The sequence below is a fragment of the Arvicola amphibius genome, chromosome 12 (genome assembly GCF_903992535.2).
Source record: "Arvicola amphibius chromosome 12, mArvAmp1.2, whole genome shotgun sequence".
NCBI classification, from domain to species: Eukaryota; Metazoa; Chordata; class Mammalia; order Rodentia; family Cricetidae; genus Arvicola; species Arvicola amphibius.
In genome coordinates this window covers 79,657,755-79,681,165 of record NC_052058.2, presented here as the reverse complement: position 1 = coordinate 79,681,165, position 23,411 = coordinate 79,657,755, and the positions used below count along the sequence as shown (strand labels likewise).

At 36.4% G+C, this 23,411-nt stretch overlaps 1 protein-coding gene across 2 annotated transcripts in view; it reads left to right on the top strand.

Annotated features, from left to right (window-relative positions):
- Positions 1-23,411, top strand: part of Kcnt2 (potassium sodium-activated channel subfamily T member 2) — a 389,981-nt gene that overhangs the window by 271,625 nt on the left and 94,945 nt on the right. For both annotated transcript variants that reach the window (XM_038349154.1, XM_038349153.1), the window contains exon 14: positions 5,538-5,646. In XM_038349154.1, the coding sequence (XP_038205082.1) occupies positions 5,538-5,646 (109 nt within the window). The remainder of the gene's footprint in view (positions 1-5,537; positions 5,647-23,411) is intronic.

Sequence of the window (23,411 nt, the reverse complement as noted above, 5' to 3'; positions counted from 1 at the left end):
TACCAGTAAACCATGAGCCTCGTATTGAAATATAAAATAATAGAATGGGTTAATTAAAGATATAAGAATTAGCTAGTAATATGCCTAAATACTAGGTCAAGCAGTGTTTTGATTAACACAGTTTCTGTGTGATTATTTCAGGTCTGGGAAGTTGGGAAACAAATGAGCAGCCTCCATCTACAAGAAAAAATTTTCCCTATATACCTATTCAATCTAGTACTTGAAGTCCCAGTTGGAATAATAAGGCAATTGAACTAGATATCTACAGGAAGAGAAGGAAAGACAAAATAGGACAGGAAGATGTCAAAGGATCTTTTATTCATAGATTATTTGGTTTAATACATAAACTACACCAAGAATTCAACCAGGTTTCTTCTAAAGCTATAAACATATTCAGTAAAGTATAGGATACAAATTTAACACACAAAGTAAGCTGCCTGTCTATACACAGATAGTGTTTGATATACATAAATGTAATGAACAAGAAATCAGGGAAACAATACCTTTCACAAGATCCTCAAAATATCTTGGACTGTCTCTCAAAAAACTTGTAAGATGTTGGTGTTTTTGTTAGGTAGTCTTTGGATCTTGCAGAGAGAACTGTCAGTTTCATGAGTGAAGTTTCTATGTGGAATTGGAGTTGCACATATTATAGGGATTTTTTAACCAAATAGTTAACATATATATATATATATATATATATATATATGTTAACAAATATATACCTTGTTTCTTTTGCAGACACACTTTCTTTTCTTTTACCCACATCCCTCCTTCTCATAGAGAAACTCATTCTCTCCCTAGTAGAAACCCCCTTTCCTTTCCTCACATCAGATCACCTGAATGAGTGTATGTGGATGTGCTTGTGCATGGACACCAGAAATCAGTCTTGGATGTGCTTTTCGGGAAACTGTACTCTTTGGTTCTTGAGAAGGCAGTCTCGATGGCCTGAGATTTGCCAAAGAGGCTAGGTTCACTGGTCAGCCGCCACTGATCCTCTTACTCTGCTTTCATGTGCTAGGCTTGAATGTGTGGCTCACTTCCTCAGACTTTTTCCCCCATGTATTCTTGGGATTGAAATTAGGTCTTCATGTTCGTAAGACAATCGCTTTACCAAATGAGTGATATTCCTGGCCCAACTTTCCTGCATTTTAGCAAAACTAAAGAGAAAAAAATCACAAGAAAACAACAGATTATTTGCTATCTCTAGTTTGCCACCTTCTTCCTAATCATTTCCATCTATTTGACTAAGAGAACACAGCCATAGTAAGAAAAGCATAACTTGAATAAACCTCCACAAGGACACCCCAGCTTGTATTCATCCTCATATGTTCTGCCTTTTCTCCTGTTGTTAGAGATGAACATTTTTAGCTGCCATATGACACAGAAGGTACACAGGAATGGTGCACTATGTTAGGAAATTGTCTAAGTTCTGACTGTTGGTGAGTGATATGCTGAGGATTTTGCAAATACCTACTTGTTTTATAACTTATGAGAATCCACTTGACATGTGAAGAAGCCTGTGCAATAAAACTAATGCTGACAAAGAAAGCCTGTCATCCTGCCCTGCATGCTAATCAGCAATCACAGTTGTTAGTGAACTCTTTTAATGGTTCTATTCTTACTGAATTTTAATTTACGAATACTACATATGATTGACTGGCATCATTGCTCAACAGGCTTAAGTAGGTTAGCAGGTTTCAGAGCACAGGTGACTTACATGACATCAAATCACATTAGGAAGATGGCCTTAGCCCAGAAGAGTAACTCTGAGTTTCATTTGTTGGCAAGGTCTGTGTGTGTGTGTGTGTGTGTGTGAGAGAGAGAGAGAGAGAGAGAGAGAGAGAGGAGAGACAGAGACAGACAGAGACAGGAGAGAGAGAGAGAGAGAGAGAGAGAGAGAGAGAGAGAGAGAGAGAGAGAGAGAGAGAGAGAGAGAGTGTAGTGTTTTGTCTTTGTGATTCACATATGCAGGGTGTGGAGGTCAGAGGACATTGTCAATAATCTTGCTTTATCACTCTATGCCACATTCCTTGAGACAGGTCCCCTTGTTGAACCCGAAGCTCACTGTTTGGGCTGAAATGACTTGTTGCTATGTGCTCGGTATTCTTGTCCCAACACAGGGATCACAGAAACACATGGATAACCTGGTTCCTTTGCTCCTTAATTTTTTATGTGCTAGGACTTGGGCTTAGAAAAACATGGCTGCATAGCCAGTTCTTTTATCCACTGAGTCATGTCTTTAGCCCTCATATAGGGAAAATTCTTATATCAAAAAAGAAAACGTTTTGCTTTTTTTATAAAAGGTTTGGTTTGTTTGTTTGTTTATTCCCCATATATTAAGTAATTAAGTACCATATTTGTCTTTGTGGATTACCTAACAAGGGTAGGTTTTTTTTCCCTAGTTCCATCTATTTACCTAGATTTTCATGATTTCAATTTTTAAAAGATAAATAATACTGCATTGTATAATGTAGCACATTTTCTTTATTCATTTGTCTGATAAAGGGCATCTAGGTTGTCCCAAATTTCTGGCTATTATTAACAGAGGAGCAATGAACATTATTGAACAAGTGTCTCAGTGGTACTCTGAAATGTCCTTTGGATATATACCCAAGATTGTTTTTTTTCTTTTTTTTCTTTTTTTGGTTTTTCAAGACAGGGTTTCTCTGCAGCTTTTTTAGAGCCTGTCCTGGACCTAGCTCTTGTAGACCAGGCTGGCCTCGAACTCACAGAGATCCGCCTGCCTCTGCCTCCCGAGTGCTGGGATTAAAGGCGTGTGCCACCACCGCCCGGCTATACCCAAGATTGTTATAGCTGGATCTAGAGGTAGATCAATTTCCATGTTCCTAAGAAACCACCTCACTGATTTCCATAGTGATGGTAAAAATTGCAGTCCCACCAGCAATTTATGGGCATTACCTTGACTCCACATCCTCGCCAGTATTACCCATAACTTATTTTATTGATTTTAGCCATCCTGACTAGTGTAAAATGAAATCTCAAAGTAATATTGATTGGCTTTTTCCTAATATCTAAGCCTGTTTAAGATGTATTTAAGTGTTTCCTAGCCATTTGAGAATTTCCTGATTAGATCTGCATCCTATTTTTAAATTGGGTTGTTTTATTGATATCTAGGGATTTTTAGTGTTCATTATATATCTGGAAATTAGTCCTCTATTTTAGGCTTTACTTGTTGAACAAGGAGTTCTTTATTCATTGTTCATGCTTGCCAACCTTTTGTACCTCCTTTGTACAGTAAGTACTTTTAACACTTCTTTTACTAAAAATGTTAGGTAGATATACATAATAATGAAGCATGAATTGTTACTATGTAAGTGTTGAAGTAAAATAGACAAGAAAGTGCAATATAAAGAAGGACACTTGCACCAATAGCCACACCAGTAATAGATGCTGTCACTAGTAGGAAATAGTGATTGAATGTCTTGAAGTAATATTAGTGAGTCACATGCTATGCTAAAGACAGTAAAGTACATTTTAGTTTACATACATTTTTTCCCTGTAGATAATTTAGCATTTGGCGCTGAAATAGTACAGATCATACTTTATGTTTGTGTGGTGGACTAGTAACAGATATGCTTTAAGCTTGAAAGGCTGATGGGTACTACACGTCTTCATCTGAGGAAAGGTGTCATGTGTAAATTTTAATATATTAGTAAAGAATAATACAGCTTTTGCATGTAAAAAGCATTCATCATACAATTATGCCATAGCCATTTGTTAAAATTCTGATAACTATTGAACAAAGAAAGGCCACAATATCTCACTCTTAACTATTGAAGGAAAACATGTTGAAACATTTCCAAAGATTCACCCATGTACTACAGTTTTCAAGTTGTTCTATTTGAAGAAATATAGTTATGCCTTTTAGTGAAAATCAATAACTGCTTGTGGTGGTGCATATGGTAATCAAGCTTCCAAAATCTCTGTTACAGTTTGGATGTTTAAAAGTCCTGTCTTATGTTATGTTATAAAGTGTGTATATTTTTCGCAGATCATATGTTGCAAGTGTTAGTTTAAAATCATGGTCCCCTATGCATTTTTAAGATATGAGTCTAAAGCAACTGCATTCTGCCTTTTAACAGCTTTGTTGCCTTTCTCTCACAGATTAGACATGCACATTCAAAAATTATTTTGAGAAATATTGAGAGGGTGGTTTGAATATACTGTTATTTTGCAAATAATCAGTACAGATCTTAATATTAAAATAGAGTTAGAATCTGATCCCCTTATGCAAAATGTTAAATATCATTGCTATGTATTTTTAAAATCCTCCTCAAATTCCATTTAAACAAACCGAAAGGGGAAGAGAGGAAGGGAGAAAGGGGCTAAGGGAGTGAAAGATGCAGTAGTTACTAGCAGATACTTCATGCCTATTAGACTAAATTCTGAGGTCTAACTAGTATAATATTTCTCACGTGAATTGTAACAAAACAAAATGAAAGCAACATTTAAACAAAATTAAAACTAAAAAGCTATGAGCTTCTTTATATGATCAACCATTAGAAATCATATTGCTATAATTTGTAGCAGAGCCATTGCTACCTTATTTCTGAAGTCACTCATTCTTGATTGCATGGTACTTATGCTAGTTTGACGAACGACTTTAATCTTCATCTCTTTCTGTTAGCTAAAATTTCTATTTCCTGTCTAAGAATGTATATATCTCTTTAGAAATTTACTAGGTTCTCAATTTCTAATACTAATGTTTAAATACTTTGCTTGGGGTTAGATGATTTTAGATTAAGAATAGTTTATTTCCTTTTCTAAAAGTATGCTTTATGTAGAAAATCAAGTAGCTTTCATATTAGGGCATCTTTCTCATATGGTGACAATGTAATTTGTCTCCTACAGATGTGGTGACACTCCTCTCTGTCACCCTTTCTAGCACTCTTTTTCTTTAATGTTACTGAGTTCTAGGCACCACCTGATAACTTTCTTAACTGGACCCTACCCAGCTTTGAGTTTAGGAATCTTTCGTTATTTACAGTGCAATTTTTATTTTAATAATAACTTTAAACATTATTACATTGGCTCTAATAGTATAGGGCATGTTATTTGTGCTTATCAGACAGCCTACCACATACTTTGAAAAATTTGAAGTGGAACGCTGTGTGGTTATGATTTTAGAAAACCAATATTATTGGCTATGTGGTCCTGAAAGACAGAAGTTCATAGGACCTTCACCAATCACCTGAAAGTCTTCCACATTGCAACTCAAACCAGACGTTGCTCTCCTCCTTGCACAGGCAGTTTCAGCATCTTACCAAGGTTCCCCGTTTTGTCAGGATTAGAATTCTACCCGCATGGCCCCGAAACCCTCACGAACTCATTCTCCAGCACTATATCTTACAAAATGTTTTTCTGGGGATAGCATTGCACCTGAAAAAAACAACCCTAAAAGAAGTATGTTTATACTGAGACTTTTGTAATTTTCTTCATTGTTCTATTTTTCATATTTAAACATAATACCCTCAAGGTAAATTATTCTAATTTACCTATTTTATTTCGAACAGATCATGTTGTTTGTGAAGAGGAGTTTAAATACGCCATGTTAGCTTTAAACTGTATATGCCCAGCTACATCTACACTTATTACACTACTGGTTCATACCTCTAGAGGGCAGTAAGTATATTTTTTTCTTAAGATAATTTAATTAGTAGTTGTGTGATATAGACCTATAGTAAGCCAAAATATACAAATAGATATTTGTCTATATTTGTTTTTATTTACATTATCTTCATTTAAAATACATGAATAATTTAAGAGGCCTAAGGTATGAATAAAGTTGATCTTATTGGTTATTAATCTTATTCACTAATCTTGTTATAATTTTTATAAACAACATTCTGAGTTTCAACATTGTTTCATGGGTTTATAGTTAGTTTCCATAAATAATAATTTTACAGTAAATAAAATTTTCCTGAAGAGATTTTATGAGTATTAAGGTCTTAAATAAATGTTATGATAAAACTTTATGTACATAATTGATCTCAAAATTGTGCTTTTCTACTTATTAATAATTATACATAATGGAGTATATCACATTATACTGCATTTCAGGTAGTTGGGAAACAGCAATAAAACATTTTAGAATTCTTTTGTATATTATTATAGTTTCAAATATACAGAATTTGTTTTGATTTGAATGATAAAAGAAAATTTGGGGAGTGAATGTATTGCTTTAACTTTAGAACACAAATACTGTACTGAGATGCATTTTGCTTTCTATAACTGACTTGGTATTGAAGGCAAAATGTTGATTATCTAACTATGCTCTACTTTGTGCTTTTGGTCCAGGTGGGTTTTTTGTTTGCTTGCTTGTTTGATCACTTGTTTGTTTCTCCAGAACTTAAATGGTTGCTATTTAACTGAACTACTAAAGCAAAAAGATTACAATGCATAATTTCTTTTCTAAATGTATGGTAATTAGAAGGAGTCACTAGAAGAAAAACAGAAAATGCTCAGTGGTTTTGTTAAGTAGACTTCACCATCATGTCTCTAATTGCCTTTCTTTACTGCTGAGATAAAAAAGATTCCCCAGGAGCAATTTATACAAATTCTTAATAGAAATATTTGTATTCTGCATGTTCACAAGTGTTTAGTTTCAGCAATGAAAGTAGAGAGATCATGGGTGGAGTGGTTTATTTTCAAGAAATACTCAGTCGTTTGATCCATTTAAAGTACAGAAAATAATTAGACATGAATTAATTGAATATAGACATCATCAAGTGTATCAATACTTTTCATACTAGTTTTGTCATTGAATATTAGAACTATAATGCTGAATGTTTAGTCCAACTTCACTGTAGTTCATACAGAGGAAAATTCATTCACATTGGGTTTTTTTGTTTTGATATTTTTATTTATTTATTTACTTACTTTGAGGCACTGCTCTATCTGATAAAAAATAGGCACAAGTCATTAATTCTATATATTCCATTAAACTTTTCTTTATTAAAACTATGTTTTTAACATAATTAAGTATTTCAATTCAGTAAATTTCAACCATAAATTTCATTGATGAATCATAGCTGAGTTTTAATTCATCTGCCAGGAAGTTCTCCCAGTAATGTTTTAAGTTTATTATTTCAACATAGTCATATTATCTGTCACTAGCAATTTTTAATTAGAGAAAATTGCACAGAAACCTATTTACAATCTACTTCCTTCTTTTCAGTCTTGACCAGCCACTAATCTACTCCTGTTTCCATTTTTGCCAGTTGTAGACCATTGCATGTGCCATGTGTTGCTGGTTTGGCTTCCATCACTTAGAGTGACATTTTCAAAATCCATCCATACTGACACACAATAACTAGTATTCTTAATTTTAAGGGTATGTACCACAAGATAGACCACATTTCATTTTTCTCTTTAAGACATGATCAGTGTGAATTGTTTATAACCTCTGAAAGGCACTGGTTTACTGTTATACATGCTTTCATTTCATCCATTTTGGGTTTACTAAGGCAGAGTAGAATTTCTAGATCACGTAGTCACTCTGTTAATAATTTGTTGGATGCTGTAAGGATATTTATATATAAATTACAATATTTTCAATTTTATTAGCAAAGTATCAGGGTTCCAATTTTATGACAGTTTCTTCAGTACTTACCATCTTCACTTTTGCTCTCAAACTATCGTAGGTGGGTTTGAAGATGCCTCACTGTGTCTCTAACTTGCATTTACTCATGTATAATTATATTGAGCACAAGTTTATGTGCTTTTTGGTATGTAAAAAAGTAGTTACATATACCCTTGAAAATAGTTCTTTTGCATAATGGACAAAAGAAAATTATTACAAGAGAGAATTATTCATGATATATAATATGAAAAAAATCTTAAAATTTATCTCCAAGAATTTACTACTTTTATTGACTTTTGAACATGTGTGTGTGTGTGTGTTGTGTGTGTGTGTGTGTGTGTGTGTGTGTGTGTGTGCCCATGAAAGGAAGTGTATATACAGAAATAAGAGGGAAATTTACTGCAGTCGGTTCTCTCCTCTTCTTGCATCCTGTTGGTTATGGGTACCAAACTCTGGTTGTCACGCTAGGCAACTATAACCTGCCCCCATTAAGCTATCGTACTGCCCCCATATGGCTTTTATTTTACTATATATTATTAGTTCTTATGTTCATAAGAAATGTCAGCACAGATATCATATAGTACATATTACTCAATTTGCCTTTGTAAGATTATACATTTATTAAAGCAAATACAAAAATACCTAAAGATTTAATCTAAAATTACTTCGTGAAGCAAATATTTTTCCTAGAGAAATAAAATTTACAATCTAGGAAGACTGAGAAAGATTAGATTAAAAGTTTTTTGTAATTGCTTTTCTTTCCTTTTTTATTTGAAGCAGTTTATAGCTGAAATATTTCCACATACTCTTATTAGTACTTTAAGTAATGTTTTTGGAGTTTTAGTTCACTTCTCCAATGAGGTCTTACCATTAGTATGAATACTATCATTTGGGTTATTTGACCTCGTTGAATTGTCTACTAACATTATTTTTCTGATCTTGCACCTTATCAAAATATCCTGTTATATATCATATATTTATGGCTTTCTTCTTCTCAGCTTCTTCTAATATGTGGACACGTCTTATGGAGAGTGAAGCCAGTATAATCACATGATTTTTAAGAACAAATAAAAACAATAGATACAGATATATAGATGTGCAGCTGTATATGTCTGCTAAAATATGTCACACAGAATTTTCCATAGTTTCAAGAGAGCCTAGAAGCAAGGGCATCCTGTGAACAATGATGAAAGCTTGCTTCTTAAATATTGTTCTGATGTAAAAGGAATGGTACATTGTAGTGAGGATACGAGTAGGCCTGTTTTTCATCCCGCCCGGATCCCACACAGCTAGATTTACGTGCGAAATAATAACACACAAATTATATTCTTTTAAACACTGTTTGGCCCATTAGCTCTAGGCTCTTACTGGCTAACTCTCACATATTGATTAACCCATATTTAGTAATCTGTGTAGCACCACGAGGGGTGGCTTAATGGGAAGATTCTAGTCTGCATCCATCTCAGAGAGGAGAGTCATGGCTACTGCTTCATGGCAGTTGCCTCACTTCCCTCTTCTCAGCATCCTGTTCTGTCTACTCCACCCACCTATGTTCTGACCTATCAGGCCAAGCAGTTTCTTTATTGATTAACCAATGAAACAACAGATAGATAGAAACACTCCTATATCAGTACATTGTTGATTAAGAGCTAGTGTTGGAAAAATAAAACACAAGCCTAGAAAATCTAGTGACAGAGAACAAGGACTTGCTTGGTGTGAGGGTCAGGAAAATGACATGAGGTTCAAATTAAAATGTTTTCTAGTGGGCTTCAAAATACATATCAAAATGTGTTTAAATCTGTTAAATAAAACAAATATCAAGAATCCATGCTGATATAATAAAAACTTAAAAAGGTGAAAGAAAATTATAACTTCCTTTCTAAAGAGTTCCAATATTAAGTATAGAAAAATGAAAATATGTAAAGCTAACTTTAGGAAAACATCATGTAAATCTTGTCCTTCTACCAATATTTGCTAATAGTACCACACATAGTAGTGGGTGGAATTTTAAGGAGAAGTAGAGCAATCATGTTCTTGATAACTCCCCTAGATGTTTGTTAGCCACCATCTTAAAACTTGCAATTTTACAGGAGGAACCTGAATAACACTGTGAAGAAACAATTACTATAAATATCACAAAGAAAAGCCCTGAAACATCTCAAAGCCATTCCCAGCATCCACAAAAAACCTAGCTTCATTTCTTTGATTTTTCTGTCAACACTTTTCCCTTCTGAGCAGATAGCATGAAAATCTACATAGAAAACTTACTTGCAATCACTGGTTCATAGACTTCAAAATGTCACTATAGTAAAAGAAGTAAAGGCTGAAGATTTTGTATTTTATCATTTTTACATTTGAAAAAGTTTAAATACTTATAATACTCTGTTTTGACTGGGAGTATTCACTCAGTGAAAGCTTTCAGAAAATTTTATTTGGAGAAAACAATCATCAAGGCAAAATTGGAGGCAAATAGTGCTTGCTATGCCCTGATGCTCAGAGACTGTGTGCTACCCTGTGCAGAGCATACAACTCTTCTCTACTAAGTAAGTAGGCCAATGACCTCAAGTGAGGAATTAGCCATAAGCCATCCTCTGTGCATTTTACCTAATATCCACACATTCACCATATTTCAGTGCCCAAGAGATAAAACAGAAAAATCGAGTATTTGTCTTCAGGAAATGGTCCAAGGAAAGGCACCAGGGAATGAAGAAAAGAATGAGGGAGATGGAGAAAATGAGTGAGAGGCTTTGCCTTTTCCTGAGCTTGCTGCAGAGCCCAGGGATTCAGCTGCCATGTGGGTGGAAAAGAAAGTTTCTCAGAAGTAATAGGGATTATAATTATCATCCTGACTGCCAGAAAGGAAAGGAAGGAAAGGGTGGGAGACGGTGCTCAAAATGACTATCTTTAGCTACACAGAAAGGTTCACACTCAGAACTGTGACAGAAGACTGTATTTTGTAATCTGGAAAATCTAGTTCAGTGTTTAGAATAGAGAACGGGTGACAATGTGGCAATGAGGGATGTTGTGACTTTACTTTAAAGTTTCTCTCTCTGTCTCTCTCTGTCTCTCTGTCTCTGTCTCTCTCTGTGTGTATGTGTGTGTCTCATGCACACACACTCATAAGCACACACACGTGTACACACACACACACCTTAGAGTTTGAATATGTTTGGTTGCCGTGTATCAGCTAAGCTAAATTGGCAAATAAAGGCTAAACTTTACTTGCTAGATGTGTACCTAAGCTGATCAAGTGCTTGCTTAGCATGCATGGATTTCTGGGTTCTACCAACAGAAACAAATTTAAAATAAACAGATTTCTTCTTTGTGCACATGTACAATCTCACCATTTGAATGATAGAAGCAGATGGTGATAAGTTCAAGGTCATCTTTGATCATCTTTGGCTACCTACAACTTTGAAGCTAACCTTGACAACATTAGACCTTTTCTTTTCTTTTTTTTTTCTTTTAAAAAATTGAAAATTGGAAAACATTTTTTTTTCATTTTTTGAGACCCCTTTAATTCTTTTTTTTTCCAGTTTATTTATTTTTTATTAAAAATTGCCATCTCCTCCCCTCCTCCTTCCCCTTCCCTCCCCTCCCCTCCACCCACACCCCCACTCCCTCCCTCTTGAGGCCAAACAGCCATCAGGGTTCTCTACGCTATGTTGAGTCCAAGGTCCTCCCAACTCCCCCAAGGTCCAGGAAGGTGAGCAACCAAACTGACAAGGCTCACACAGAGCCCGTCCATGTCGTAGAGACCAAGCCCATCGCCATTGTCCTTGGCTCCTCGGTCAGCCTCCACCATCAGCGACCCTCAGAGAGTCCGATTTGGTCGTATGTTCCATCAGTCCCATTCCAAGTGGACTTGGTGGTCTCCCATTAGATCTGTCCTGCCGTCTCAGTGGGTGAACACATCCCTCATGGTTCTGACTTTCTTTCTCATGATCTCTCTCCATCCGCTCCTCATCAGAACTTTGGGAGCTCATTCCGGTGTTCCAATGTGGGGCTCTGTCTCTATCTCCATCCATTGCCAGGTGAAGGTTAAGGCTCACAGTGAGCCCGTCCATGCTGTAGAGTTCACATTCATTGCCGTTGTCCTTGGTTTCTCAGTCCTCCTCCACCGTCAGCCACATTCAGAGAGCCCGGTTTGGTCCCCTGTTCCATCTGTTCCATTCCAACTGGACTTGGTGGTCTCCCGTTAGATCTGTCCCACCGTCTCAATGGGTAAACGCACTCCTCACGGTCCTGACTTCTTTTGGGCAGCTGAGGAGAGGGTGCCAGAAATGTCCAGATCCTATTGCCATACTCATGAATATCTTGCATATCACCATAGAACCTTCACCTGGCATTGGATGGAGAAAATGACAGAGCCCCACATAGGAGCACCGGACTGAGCTCCCAAGGTCCCGATGAGGAGCAAAAGGAGGTAGACCTTTTCTTGAAGGAAGAAAAATACAACTTTTAAAACTATCTGATCCTCTAATCCCACCGATACATTTGGTATGATTTTCTCTGGCTTCCATCATATTGAAATTGCTAACAGACTTCAACCTACCTAAACCATAGCACATCCATGCCTTTGTTCCACACCCTGCCCAGCAGGCTAAATTTTAGCTTCATCCAGGTAAGGAAATCACCTTTATCACTGATCACTATGGGTTGCATAATGGTGTCTTACTTCATTTTGGTTAGCTGTACAACTCAGAGTGTGTTTTTCCAGTATTCCACAGTAGCACAATGCCTAACACTTGTTCTTAAGACTCAGTTCTATAATTCCCCACAGAAATAATTAGTAACCTAAATGGGCTGCACCTGTGTGTTCTCCTCTGATAGGCTGTTCAGTTAGATTGCCTTAAATGACTTTCAGGCTTTTACACATAAGCTCACTTGCACATCAAAGAGAACTATACAGATAATTTTAGTGTTAAACTAATCTCTATATGTGTTGATAATCATTGACCACTAAAAATAAAAAAAAACAAGAAAAATTAATAAAATATTTCAACAGATTGTGGAACTTAAACAGAGGAAATTCATTTTCTTACAGTGCTTAAAGCCAGAAGGCCCAGATTCATCTTCAGTCTCCTTGATTGCCTTTTGCTAGCTATTCAGATGGTGTCTCCTCAATGAGCCCACACCTCTGCTGTCTTTTGTGTGCCCACGTTTCACATTCTTTTAAGAACACATGTCACATTGGATCAGGACTCACTCTAACATTCCCAGTTTAATGAAAACACCTCCCCAGAGGCTTGATCACCCCGTGCAAGCCATGCCCTAAGCTACTAGGAATTAAGCTTAGATGTGGGTTGAAAGGAGGGCACAGTTTGGCTTATAGTATGGTCAGAAGGAATGTGTGAAGGTGGTTCTTTTGGATTCCATCCACAAACTGTTCTTTTTCCAATGTGTGTGTAGTTCTGAAAAATTAAGAAACATGATATTTGCTTTTGTGCTTGGTGGTTCTTTATACCTTTCTTTCACAACATACAGAAGACAAAAGCATCCAGGTGAGGTGGTCCATGCTTTCCATCCTGATGCTTGGGAGGCATAGGCAGGATGCTCAGGAACTCAAAGCAGCACTGAATATTCTTGGCAATGCTCTTTGTAACCTCGGCTGCAGAAAGCTCTGTTTCAAAACACACAACCAAAACGACAGTTACAAGACCTTCAAGAGAAGAATTTTGAATGAAGAAGAGGGTAATAATGTGCCATTGAAACATGCTGTAACTTTTCTTTTATATAGACTGCTGTATACTGAAGTTTGCATATAATGGCAATTTAATTTGTGAATCAACTAGTTCACATGGTTACTTGGAGGTTTTCCTCAGTACAATGATAAGGAGGAAGCTGGAGGCCTTCTATGGAATACATTTTGAGAAGTTTGTACAAAGGTTTGGTCTTGCTGTCCTCTGCTTGGGGGGCCTCTAATAGCTTAGCATTCATCATTAAATGAGATTGAAACATTTCCATTTTTAAGTCTTTAAGGCTTTCCATGCATGAGTCCTGGTTTATTTTTACCTTTTAATCTCCCATGGTTCTCTTGTGTATAGCACTTTCTCCAAATAACATATCCTAAATATACTTTATAGTTTCCGCCTTCTGTATCCTTTTTAAATGTGGTTCCCTCTGCCTGAAATTCACTGCTTCTGGCTTCCTGGAAGATTTTGTTATATCAAAGGTTCTTTCTTCTTATGAATATTTTTAAACTTCCCAATTTAATGTGATTAATCCTTTTTTAAATTTGCAATGAATTTTGGTATATATGAATAATATATATTTATTGTTTCCTTAGTGCACACGTATATGTTTGTGCTTCCTTCCTTATGAAATGATTCAATGTAGAGATTATACCTTTTACATTTATATTTCTAGAAAAAAATTTAAAACAAGATTCTCAGTGAACATTAACTGAATAAATGTATTGATAAACATGACAATTCAAAGTACCTAATTCGAAGCATATTGTGAACCTTATGCATGCAATTTTTCTCCTTCATGTGATTTTGTTGAAAATGACAAATAAATGATTAATCATGGGTTTTCATGATGAAAGTAGTAAAAGGGGTGAGAGGTTTCCTGGTGTTTATGAAAGGTTAGAGGAAAGCAACATCAAGATTTTGAGGAAAGCACCAACGAGAATTTTTTTTTTTAGAATTTACTACAATAGGAAAAACTTGTCCTCATGGGGCTCTGGTATTGAAGATTCCTAGAAAAGGAAAGCAACAAAATCATCTTCTAGGAAAAATAATGTGTCAGTCCTTGTCTGCACCACATCATCCCTTCTAGCCTTGATTTTGCAGTTGTTTTAGTTAGAAATGTGTCATGGAAAAGTATAAGATGGTAAGATTTTTCTTAATGCAGCTTTGTTTTTCTGTGTGCAAATGTGTGCAGCCTATTTACCTACTTATTGATATTATCTGTCATCTGCCTATAGGTCTATCTTTCTATTATCTATCCATCTATCTACCTATCATCTGTGGATTTATCTTTCTATCATCTACTTTTCTCCCTCTCTGTGTGGGAAAGGCAGCTGTCAATGTCAGATGTCTTCCTCCAGTCCTCCATATGAGTTTATTTTGTACTTTGTGTCATTTTATTTAAATCCTGTTTTACATGGAAAATTTTAATACATTTTTATCCACTAGTTAAAGCATACTCATCCATGGTATAGTTTAAATGCTTTCATCTGAAATAGCAAAAATTAAAACATTTATGACAAAATTAATTATGTAAAAATCTTTTTGTATCAATTTATTTTTACAGTGACCCAAATATGCATGACAATAGTTAATATATATCAGATACTCTGAACTTATATCAACTTTGTACCATATAGGGAAGTTCCATAAATCTGAACCTGTAAAGAGAGACTAAAGGAAAATCATTATAATTAGTTAACTAAATATAACAAGAAAAAAGTTATAGACCTGAAAACAATTTTGCAAATATTCACTATGCATTAGAGAAAGAATGTTCAGGTTCCCATGTATGGGGTGGAAAGTGGTTCCCCACAAAGATTCTGGACTCTCCCATATTTTCTTGGGTTTCTATTTTTTGCTATGAACATTAATACTTTTTTTTGCTTCATTTTGGTGTATGGTCTTTCAATGAATCTGAAGTCCCCTAGGCTATACTAGCAGTCCAGTTAACCCCAGGAATGTACTTGTCTCCTATATCATTGGGTCGATTTGTTGTGTGAGCCCACTAGTTTGTTTTCTGGCCACCTAGCAGCTCAGACCCAAAATAATCACACTAAACTGTATTAATTAAATCACAGCTTGGCCCATTAGCTCTACCTTCTTATTGGCTAACTTTTACATCTTAATTTGACCCATCTCCAGTAATCTGTGCATCGCCGTGAGGTTGTGGCCTACCAGCAAAGTTAAAGCACATCTGTCTCTGGCAGTGGCTGCATGCTTCTGCTGACTCTTCCTACTTTCTCCCATTATTCAGTTTAGTTTTCCCCACCTATTTCTATTATTTTTCCCTATCACAGTACCAAAACAGCTTCTTTATTAATCAATGGAATTCATAGCATACAGAGGGAATCCCACATCACCTCCCTTTTTGTGTTTAAATAAAAAGGAAAGTTTTATTATTAACATAGTAAAATTATGTACAACAAAACAGGTATCAAGTAAGAATTATAGTGACAATATTTATATCTACTTTATTTTTTATCATAAGGAAAACTATAACTATAAATTCTTCAACTCCATCAAAGACTCCAGAAGGATATGATATTACTTAAGTAAACAGAATGTACATTGTAAGCAACTTCCAAAACTCTAGAACTGACAGAGGTATCTCATTGCCTGGAAAGTCACCCAAAGTTCCTTTGTATCATTGGAGCATCCATCTTCAGTCTACAGGCCTATAGTATCGAGCAGACTTTTCCACAAAGCAGGAAATTTTCCAAGGCAGTTCTGTCTATATTCGAGTTAAACAGTCACTTTCTTCTGTATCCTGCAGAATGTTTGGGAGACTCTTTGATGAAGCAGGAACCTCGAAGGACGGTCTCACTGTCTTTAGGCAACTTCAGCAGTCCTTTATTTTTGTGAGTCCTGCATGTCCAGTCAAGCAGTCTAGGGAATAGCAGTTTCTTGCCCCAAAAGAGCCTCTTCAATGCCCATCATCCTCTTGAAGTAGATTAGTGCTGCCAGGGGCAGAAGTGTCTCATTGTCATGAAAATTCTTAAGCTTTAAATCATTTTAAACGCCACATTCTGAAGGTCTCTGAAAGATTTGAAGAATACCTATCTAACTGAAATATATCACTATATATCTAGAAAACCTAAATATCAATACTACAACCTTGACTATTACAGGTGACTATCTATTAACATATATTTCTTAATTATACATTACATTTTTAAATGAGCTGCACAAACACAATATCTTTTTCAAGAGCAGAAATACATATGTATATATATATATATATATATATGTAAATTGATCTTAAAATTGCATCAATAGATCAAAATTTATACCAATGCAAATCTCTATAGCATATCTCCCTTTAAATGTAAACAAACATTTATAGTCAATATTTAGGAATATGGGTGTAGTTCTCTCAAAACTGCTTTATGTTATTTATTGGGTGAAGTATTTTGGGGGGTGTTTCATGGGATCGAGGACCATCAAACCACATTAGTCTAGAAGAAATCTACAGTTCCTAATCTTCTATGGAATCAAAAGCAGAACCTGTTTTCCAAAGTAACAAGTTCTTAGACAAATATTTGAAAGTCATGACACCTTTAGAACATACAGACTGGTTTAGCTTATCAGCACTTACAATAAAATGTCTCTCTGTACTTATTTCCTTCATAGACAAAAAATTCAAAGAAAATGCAATAATATACATAATCTGGACTCTATGAATTTTAAATCTTTACATGGCTTATTTTTTTACCCCATTACTTTATTTTATTATCTTTACTCCTTTAATCAATGACAGTTTGTTCTCTATCTTTTTAAAGACTTTGTTTTATTTTATAGAGCCATTTACTTCCTTTTATAACTGTCTAGACTTTGTTTTTCTTCTCTCTCCCAAGCCTACATACATTTATCCAATATTGTTCCCCATTTAGAGGTCTTTTATGTCAGAATTTGTTCTATTGTGTATCTGTAATTCTTTACTGTTCAGGAGTGCTTCTTAAAATGCTAAGCACTTCTTAACTTAAAATGCAGCATTGCTAGGACAAATATGGCTTTGCCTTCTTCCTCCGCCCACTCCAACATGGTGGAAGTCTCTTCACAGCCTCTCAAGCTATGCATATTTCCCCAATTCAAGGTATACAATGTGTCTATGTCACACAATTAAGTATGTTATAGTAATCTCACGAAACCCATTTAAATGCTCCATAGCTAAACCTTGTCAGATTTCACACTGGAAGCAAGTTCCAGAAACCTGCCATTTCAAAGAGGTGAAGCTTTTTTTCTGCTACCACTGAATCAGGAAAACCTCTATTAAAGGAGTCATACCCCTGCTTGCTTCTAGCAAACAAAGCCCAGCCAAAAGAAAAATGCTGCTAGCAAACCATGCTTAACTCTGTTGTGTGTGTGTGTGTGTGTGTGTGTGTGTGTGTCTAAAATTCCTTTTTAAGTTTTCTCAGATTTTAAGTGGATTTTAGTTGGCCATGTTGACATGCCAATTTGTTGTAAGAAGGGCTGCTTGTTAGTTCCTGATTGTTCAGTTCATACATAATCACTCAGAAATCATTTTTTGCAATACTGTTTGGCCAATAGCTTAAGCATATTTCTGGCTACCTCTTTTTTTTTATTAAAAAATTCCATCTCCTCCCCTTCTCCTCCCTCTTCCCTCCCCTCCCTTCCACCCCTACTCCCACTCCACCCCTCTCCAAGAGAAAGAGCTATCAGGGTTCCCTTCACTATGTTAAGTCCAAGGTCCTCCCAGCTCCCCCTAAGACCAGGAAGGTGAGCAACCAAACTGACAAGGCTCACAGTGAGCCCATCCATGCTGTAGAATTCATGCTTATTGCCGTTGTCCTTGGTTTCTCAGTCCTCCTCCACCGTCAGCCACATTCAGAGAGTCCAGTTTGGTTCCCTGTTCCATGAGTCCCATTCCAACTGGACTTGGTGGTCTCCCGTTAGATCTGTCCCACTGTCTCAATGGGTAAACGCACTCCTCATGGTCCTGACTTCCTTGCTCATGATCTCTGTCCTTTTGCTCCTCATCGGGACCTTGGGATCTCAGTGCAGTGCTCCTATGTGGGGCTCTGTCATTTTCTCCATCCAATGTCAGGTGAAGGTTCTATGGTGATATGCAAGATATTCATGAGTATGACAATAGGATCTGGACATTTCTGGCACCCTCTCCTCAGCTGCCCAAGGACCTAGCTGGGAGCATCTTCCTGGACACCTGGGAACCCCTCTAGAGTCAAGTCTCTGCCAACCCTAGAATGGCTCCCTTAACTAAGATATATAATTCCTTGTTCCCATATCCAACCTTCCTATATCCCAACCATCCTATTCCCCCAAGCTCTTCCCATCCTCCACTTCACACTTTTCTCTCCCCATCCCCCCATCCCCCATCCCACCCCACCCCCATGTTCCCATTTTTTGTCTGGCAATCTTGTCTACTTCCAGTATCCAGGAGGATAACTATATGTTTTTCTTTGGATTCACCTTCTTATATAGCTTCTCTAGGATTTTTTTTACAAATTATAGGCTCGATGTCCTTTATTTATGGCTAGAAACCAATTATGAGTGAGTACATCCCATGTTCATCTTTTTGGGCCTGGGTTACCTCACTCAAGATGGTGTTTTCTATTTGCATCCATTTGCATGCAAAATTCAAGATGTCATTGTTTTTTACCGCCGAGTAGTACTCTAATATGTATATATTCCACACTTTATTCATCCATTCTTCCACTGAAGGGCATCTAAGTTGTTTCCAGGTACTGGCTATTACAAATAATGCTGCTATAAATATAGTTGAACAAATGCTTTTGTAATATGATTGGGCATCTCTTGGGTAGATTTCCAAGAGTGGGATTGCTGGGTCCTGGGGTAGGTTGATCCCAAAATTCCTGAAGCCTCCACACTGCTTTCCAAAGTGGTTGCACAAGTTTGCATTCCCACCAGCAATGGATGAGCATACCACTTACTCCACATCCACTCCAGCAAAGGCTATCATTGGTGTTTTTGATTTTAGCCATTCTGACAGGTGTAAGATGGTATCTCGACGTTGTTTTGATTTGCATTTCCCTGATTCTAAGGAGGTTGGGCATGACCTTAAGTGTCTTTTGGCCATTCGAACTTCTTCTGTTGAGAATTCTATGTTCAGTTCAGTGCCCCATTTTTTAATTGGGTGAATTAGCAATTTAAAGTCTAGTCTCTTGAGTTCCTTATATATTGTGGAGATCAGACCTTTGTCTGTTGCGGGGTTGGTGAAGATCTTTTCCCAGTCAGTAGGCTGCCTTTTTGTCTTAGTGACAGTGTCCTTTGCTTTACAGAAGCTGCTCAGCTTCAGGAGGTCCCATTTATTCAATGTTGCCCTTAATGTCCGTGCTGCTGGGGTTATACGTAGGAAGTGGTCTCCTGTGCCCAAATGTTGTAGAGGACTTCCCACTTTCTCCTCTAACAGGTTCAGTGTGTTCAGATTGATATTGAGGTCTTTAATCCATTTGGACTTGAGTTTCGTGCATGGTGATAGACACGGATCTACATTCATTCTTCTATAGGTTGACATCCAGTTATGCCAGCACCATTTGTTGAAGATGCTTTCCTTCTTCCATTGTGTGCTTTTAGCTCCTTTATCAAAAATCAGGTGTTCATAGGTTTGTGGGTTAAGATCTGGGTCTTCTATTCGATTTCATTGGTCGACTTCTCTATTTTTATGCCAATACCAAGCTGTTCTCAATACTGTAGCTCTGTAATAGAGTTTGAAGTCAGGGATGGTAATGCCTCCAGAAGTTCCTTTATAGTATAGGACTGTTTTGGCTATCTTGGGTTTCTTGTTTTTCCATATAAAGTTGATTATTGTTCTCTCAAGATCTGTGAAGAATTTTGATGGGATCTTTAAGGGGATTGCATTAAATCTATAGATTGCCTTTGGTAGTATTGCCATTTTTACTATGTTGATCCTCCCAATCCAAGAGCAAGGGAGATCCTTCCATTTTCTGGTATCCTCTTCAATTTCTTTCTTCAAAGACTTAAAGTTCTTGTCAAATAGGTCTTTCACTTCCCTGGTTAGAGTTACCCCAAGATATTTTATGCTATTTGTGGCTATCGTGAAAGGTGACGCTTATCCGATTTCTTTCTCGGCTTCCTTATCCTTTGTATATAGGAGGGCGACTGATTTTTTTGGAGTTGATCTTGTATCCTGCCACGATACTAAAGGAGTTTATCAGCTGTAGGAGTTCTTTGGTGGAGTTTTTCGGGTCGCTTATGTACACTATCATATCATCTGCAAATAACGAAAGTTTAACTTCTTCCTTTCCAATTAGAATTCCCTTGATCCCCTTGTTTTGTCTTATTGCTATTGCTAGAACTTCAAGCACTATATTGAAGAGATAAGGAGAGAGTGGACAGCCTTGTCGCGTTCCAGAATTTAGTGGGGTGGCCTTGAGTTTCTCTCCGTTTAATTTGATGTTAGCTGTCGGCTTGCTGTAAATAGCCTTTATTATATTTAGGAATGACCCCTGTATCCCTAATCTCTCCAAGACCTTTATCATAAAGGGGTGCTGAATTTTGTCAAATGCTTTTTCTGCATCTAATGAGATGATCATATGTTTTTTATCCTTCAGTTTATTTATATGATGGATTATATTGATAGATTTTTGTATGTTGAACCAGCCCTGCATCTTTGGGATGAAGCCTATTTGATCATAGTGGATAATTTTTCTAATGTGTTCTTGGATTCTGTTTGCCAGTATTTTATTGAGAATTTTTGCATCGATGTTCATGAGTGAGATTGGCCTTAATTCTCTTTCTTGGTTGAGTTGAGTCTTTGTGTGGTTTAGGTATCAGGGTAATCATAGCTTCGTAAAAGGAATTTGGCAATGACTGTTCTGTTTCTATATTATGAAATACCTTAAGGAGTATAGGTATTAGGTCTTCTTGTAAGTTCTGGTAGAATTCTGCATTGAAAACCATCAGGACCTGGGCTTTTTTTGGTAGGGAGGTTTCTGATAACAGTTTCTAATTCTTCACGACTAACAGGACTATTTAGAGCATTTACCTGGTCCTGGTTTAACTTTGGTATATGGAACTTATCTAAAAAAGTGTCCATTTCTTTTACATTTTCCAATTTTGTGGCATACAGGCTTTTGTAGTAAGATCTAATGATTCTCTGAATTTCCTCTGTGTCTGTGGTTATGTCCCCTTTTTCATTTCTGATCTTATTAATTTGTGTGTTCTCTCTCAGCCGTTTGATTAGCTTGGCTAGGGGTTTGTCAATCATGTTGATTTTCTCCTAGAACCAGCTTTTTGTTTCATTGATTCTTTGGATTGTTTTGTGTGTTTCTCTTTTGTTGATTTCTGCCCTCAGTTTGATAATTTCCAGTCTTCTACTCCTCCTAGGTGAGTCTGCTTGTTTCTTTTCTAAAGCTTTCAGGTGTGCTGTTAAGTCTCCAATGTGTGCTTTCTCCTTTTTTTTTTTTTTTTTTTTTTTTTTTTTTTTTTTTTTTTTTTTTTTTTAAGTGGGCACTTAGTGCTATGAATTTTCCTCTTAGGACTGCTTTCATAGTGTCCCATAAGTTTGAGTATGTTGTGTCTTTATTTTCATTAAATTCAAGAAAGACTTTAATTTCTTTCTTTATTTCTTCCTTGACCCAGGTGTGGTTCAGTAGTTGACTGTTCAGTTTCCATGAGTTTGTAGACTTTCTGGGGGTAGCATTGTTGTTGAATTCTAATTTTAATCCATGGTGATCCGATAAGATGCAGTTGGTTACTAATATGTTTTTGTAACTGTGGAAGTTTGCTTTGTTTCCGAATATGTGGTCAATTTTTGAAAAGGTTCCATGAGCCGCAAAGAAGAAGGTATATTCTTTCCTGTTTGGGTGGAATGTTCTATAGATGTCTGTTAAGTCCATTTGGTTCATTACCTCAATTAAGTCTCTTAATTCTCTGTTAGGTTTCTGTCAGATCAACCTGTCCATTGGTGAAAGAGGAGTGTTGAAGTCTCCCACTATCAGTGTGTTTGGTTTGATGGCTGCCTTGAGTTCTAGTAATGTTTCTTTTATATAAGTGGGTGCTTTTGTATTAGGGGCATAGATATTCAGGATTGAGACTTCATTCTGATAGATTTTTCCTGTAATGATTATAAAGTGTCCCTTTCCATCTCTTCTGATTGATTTTAGTTTGAAGTCAACTTTGTTAGAAATTAGTATGGCCACACCCGCTTGTTTTTTAGGTCCATTTGCTTGATAAACCTTTTCCCAACCCTTTACTCTGAGTAGATGCCTGTCTTTGTGGTTGAGGTGTGTTTCTTGTAAACAGCAGAATGTTGGATCCTGTTTTCGTATCCAATCTCTTAGCCTGTGCCTTTTTATAGGTGAATTGAGTCCATTGATATTAAGTGATATTAATGACCAGTGGATGTTAACTCCGGTTGTCATTTTTTTTTTTTTTTGGTAGTAGAGATTGTGTGTTTCCTTTCTTTGAGATGTGCTGGTGAAGGGTCACTAGATGTCTGAGTTATTTTGGGCAATGCTGGACTCCTTTGTTTGTGAATTTCCTTCTATTACTTTCTGTAAGGCTGGATTTGTGGCTATGTATTGTTTAAATTTGTTTTTATCCTGGAATATTTTGTTTTCTCCATTTATAGTGAATGAAAGCTTGGCTGGGTATAGTAATCTGGGCTTGCATCCATGGTCTCTTAGTTTCTGCAAAACATCTATCCAGGACCTTCTGGCTTTCATGGTTTCCATAGGGAAGTCAGGTGTTAGTCTGATAGGTTTACCTTTATATGTTACTTGACCTTTTTCCTTTGCAGCTCTTAATATTCTTTCTTTATTCTGTATGTTTTGTGTTTTGATTATAATATGGCGAGGGGATTTTTTTTTTTTTTTGATCCAGTCTATTTGGTGTTCTGTAAGCTTCTTGAACCTTAATAGGAATATCTTTCTTTAGGTTTGGGAAGTTTTCTTCTATAATTTTATTAAATATATTTTCTGGACCATTGAGCTGTAATTCTTCTCCTTCTTCTACGCCTATTATTCTTAGGTTTGTTCTTTTTATTGTGTCCCAGATTTCCTGAATGTTTTGTGATGAGAATTTGTTGGATTTGCTGTTTTCTTTGATCAGTGTGTTTATTTTCTCTATGGTATCTTCAGAATCTGAGA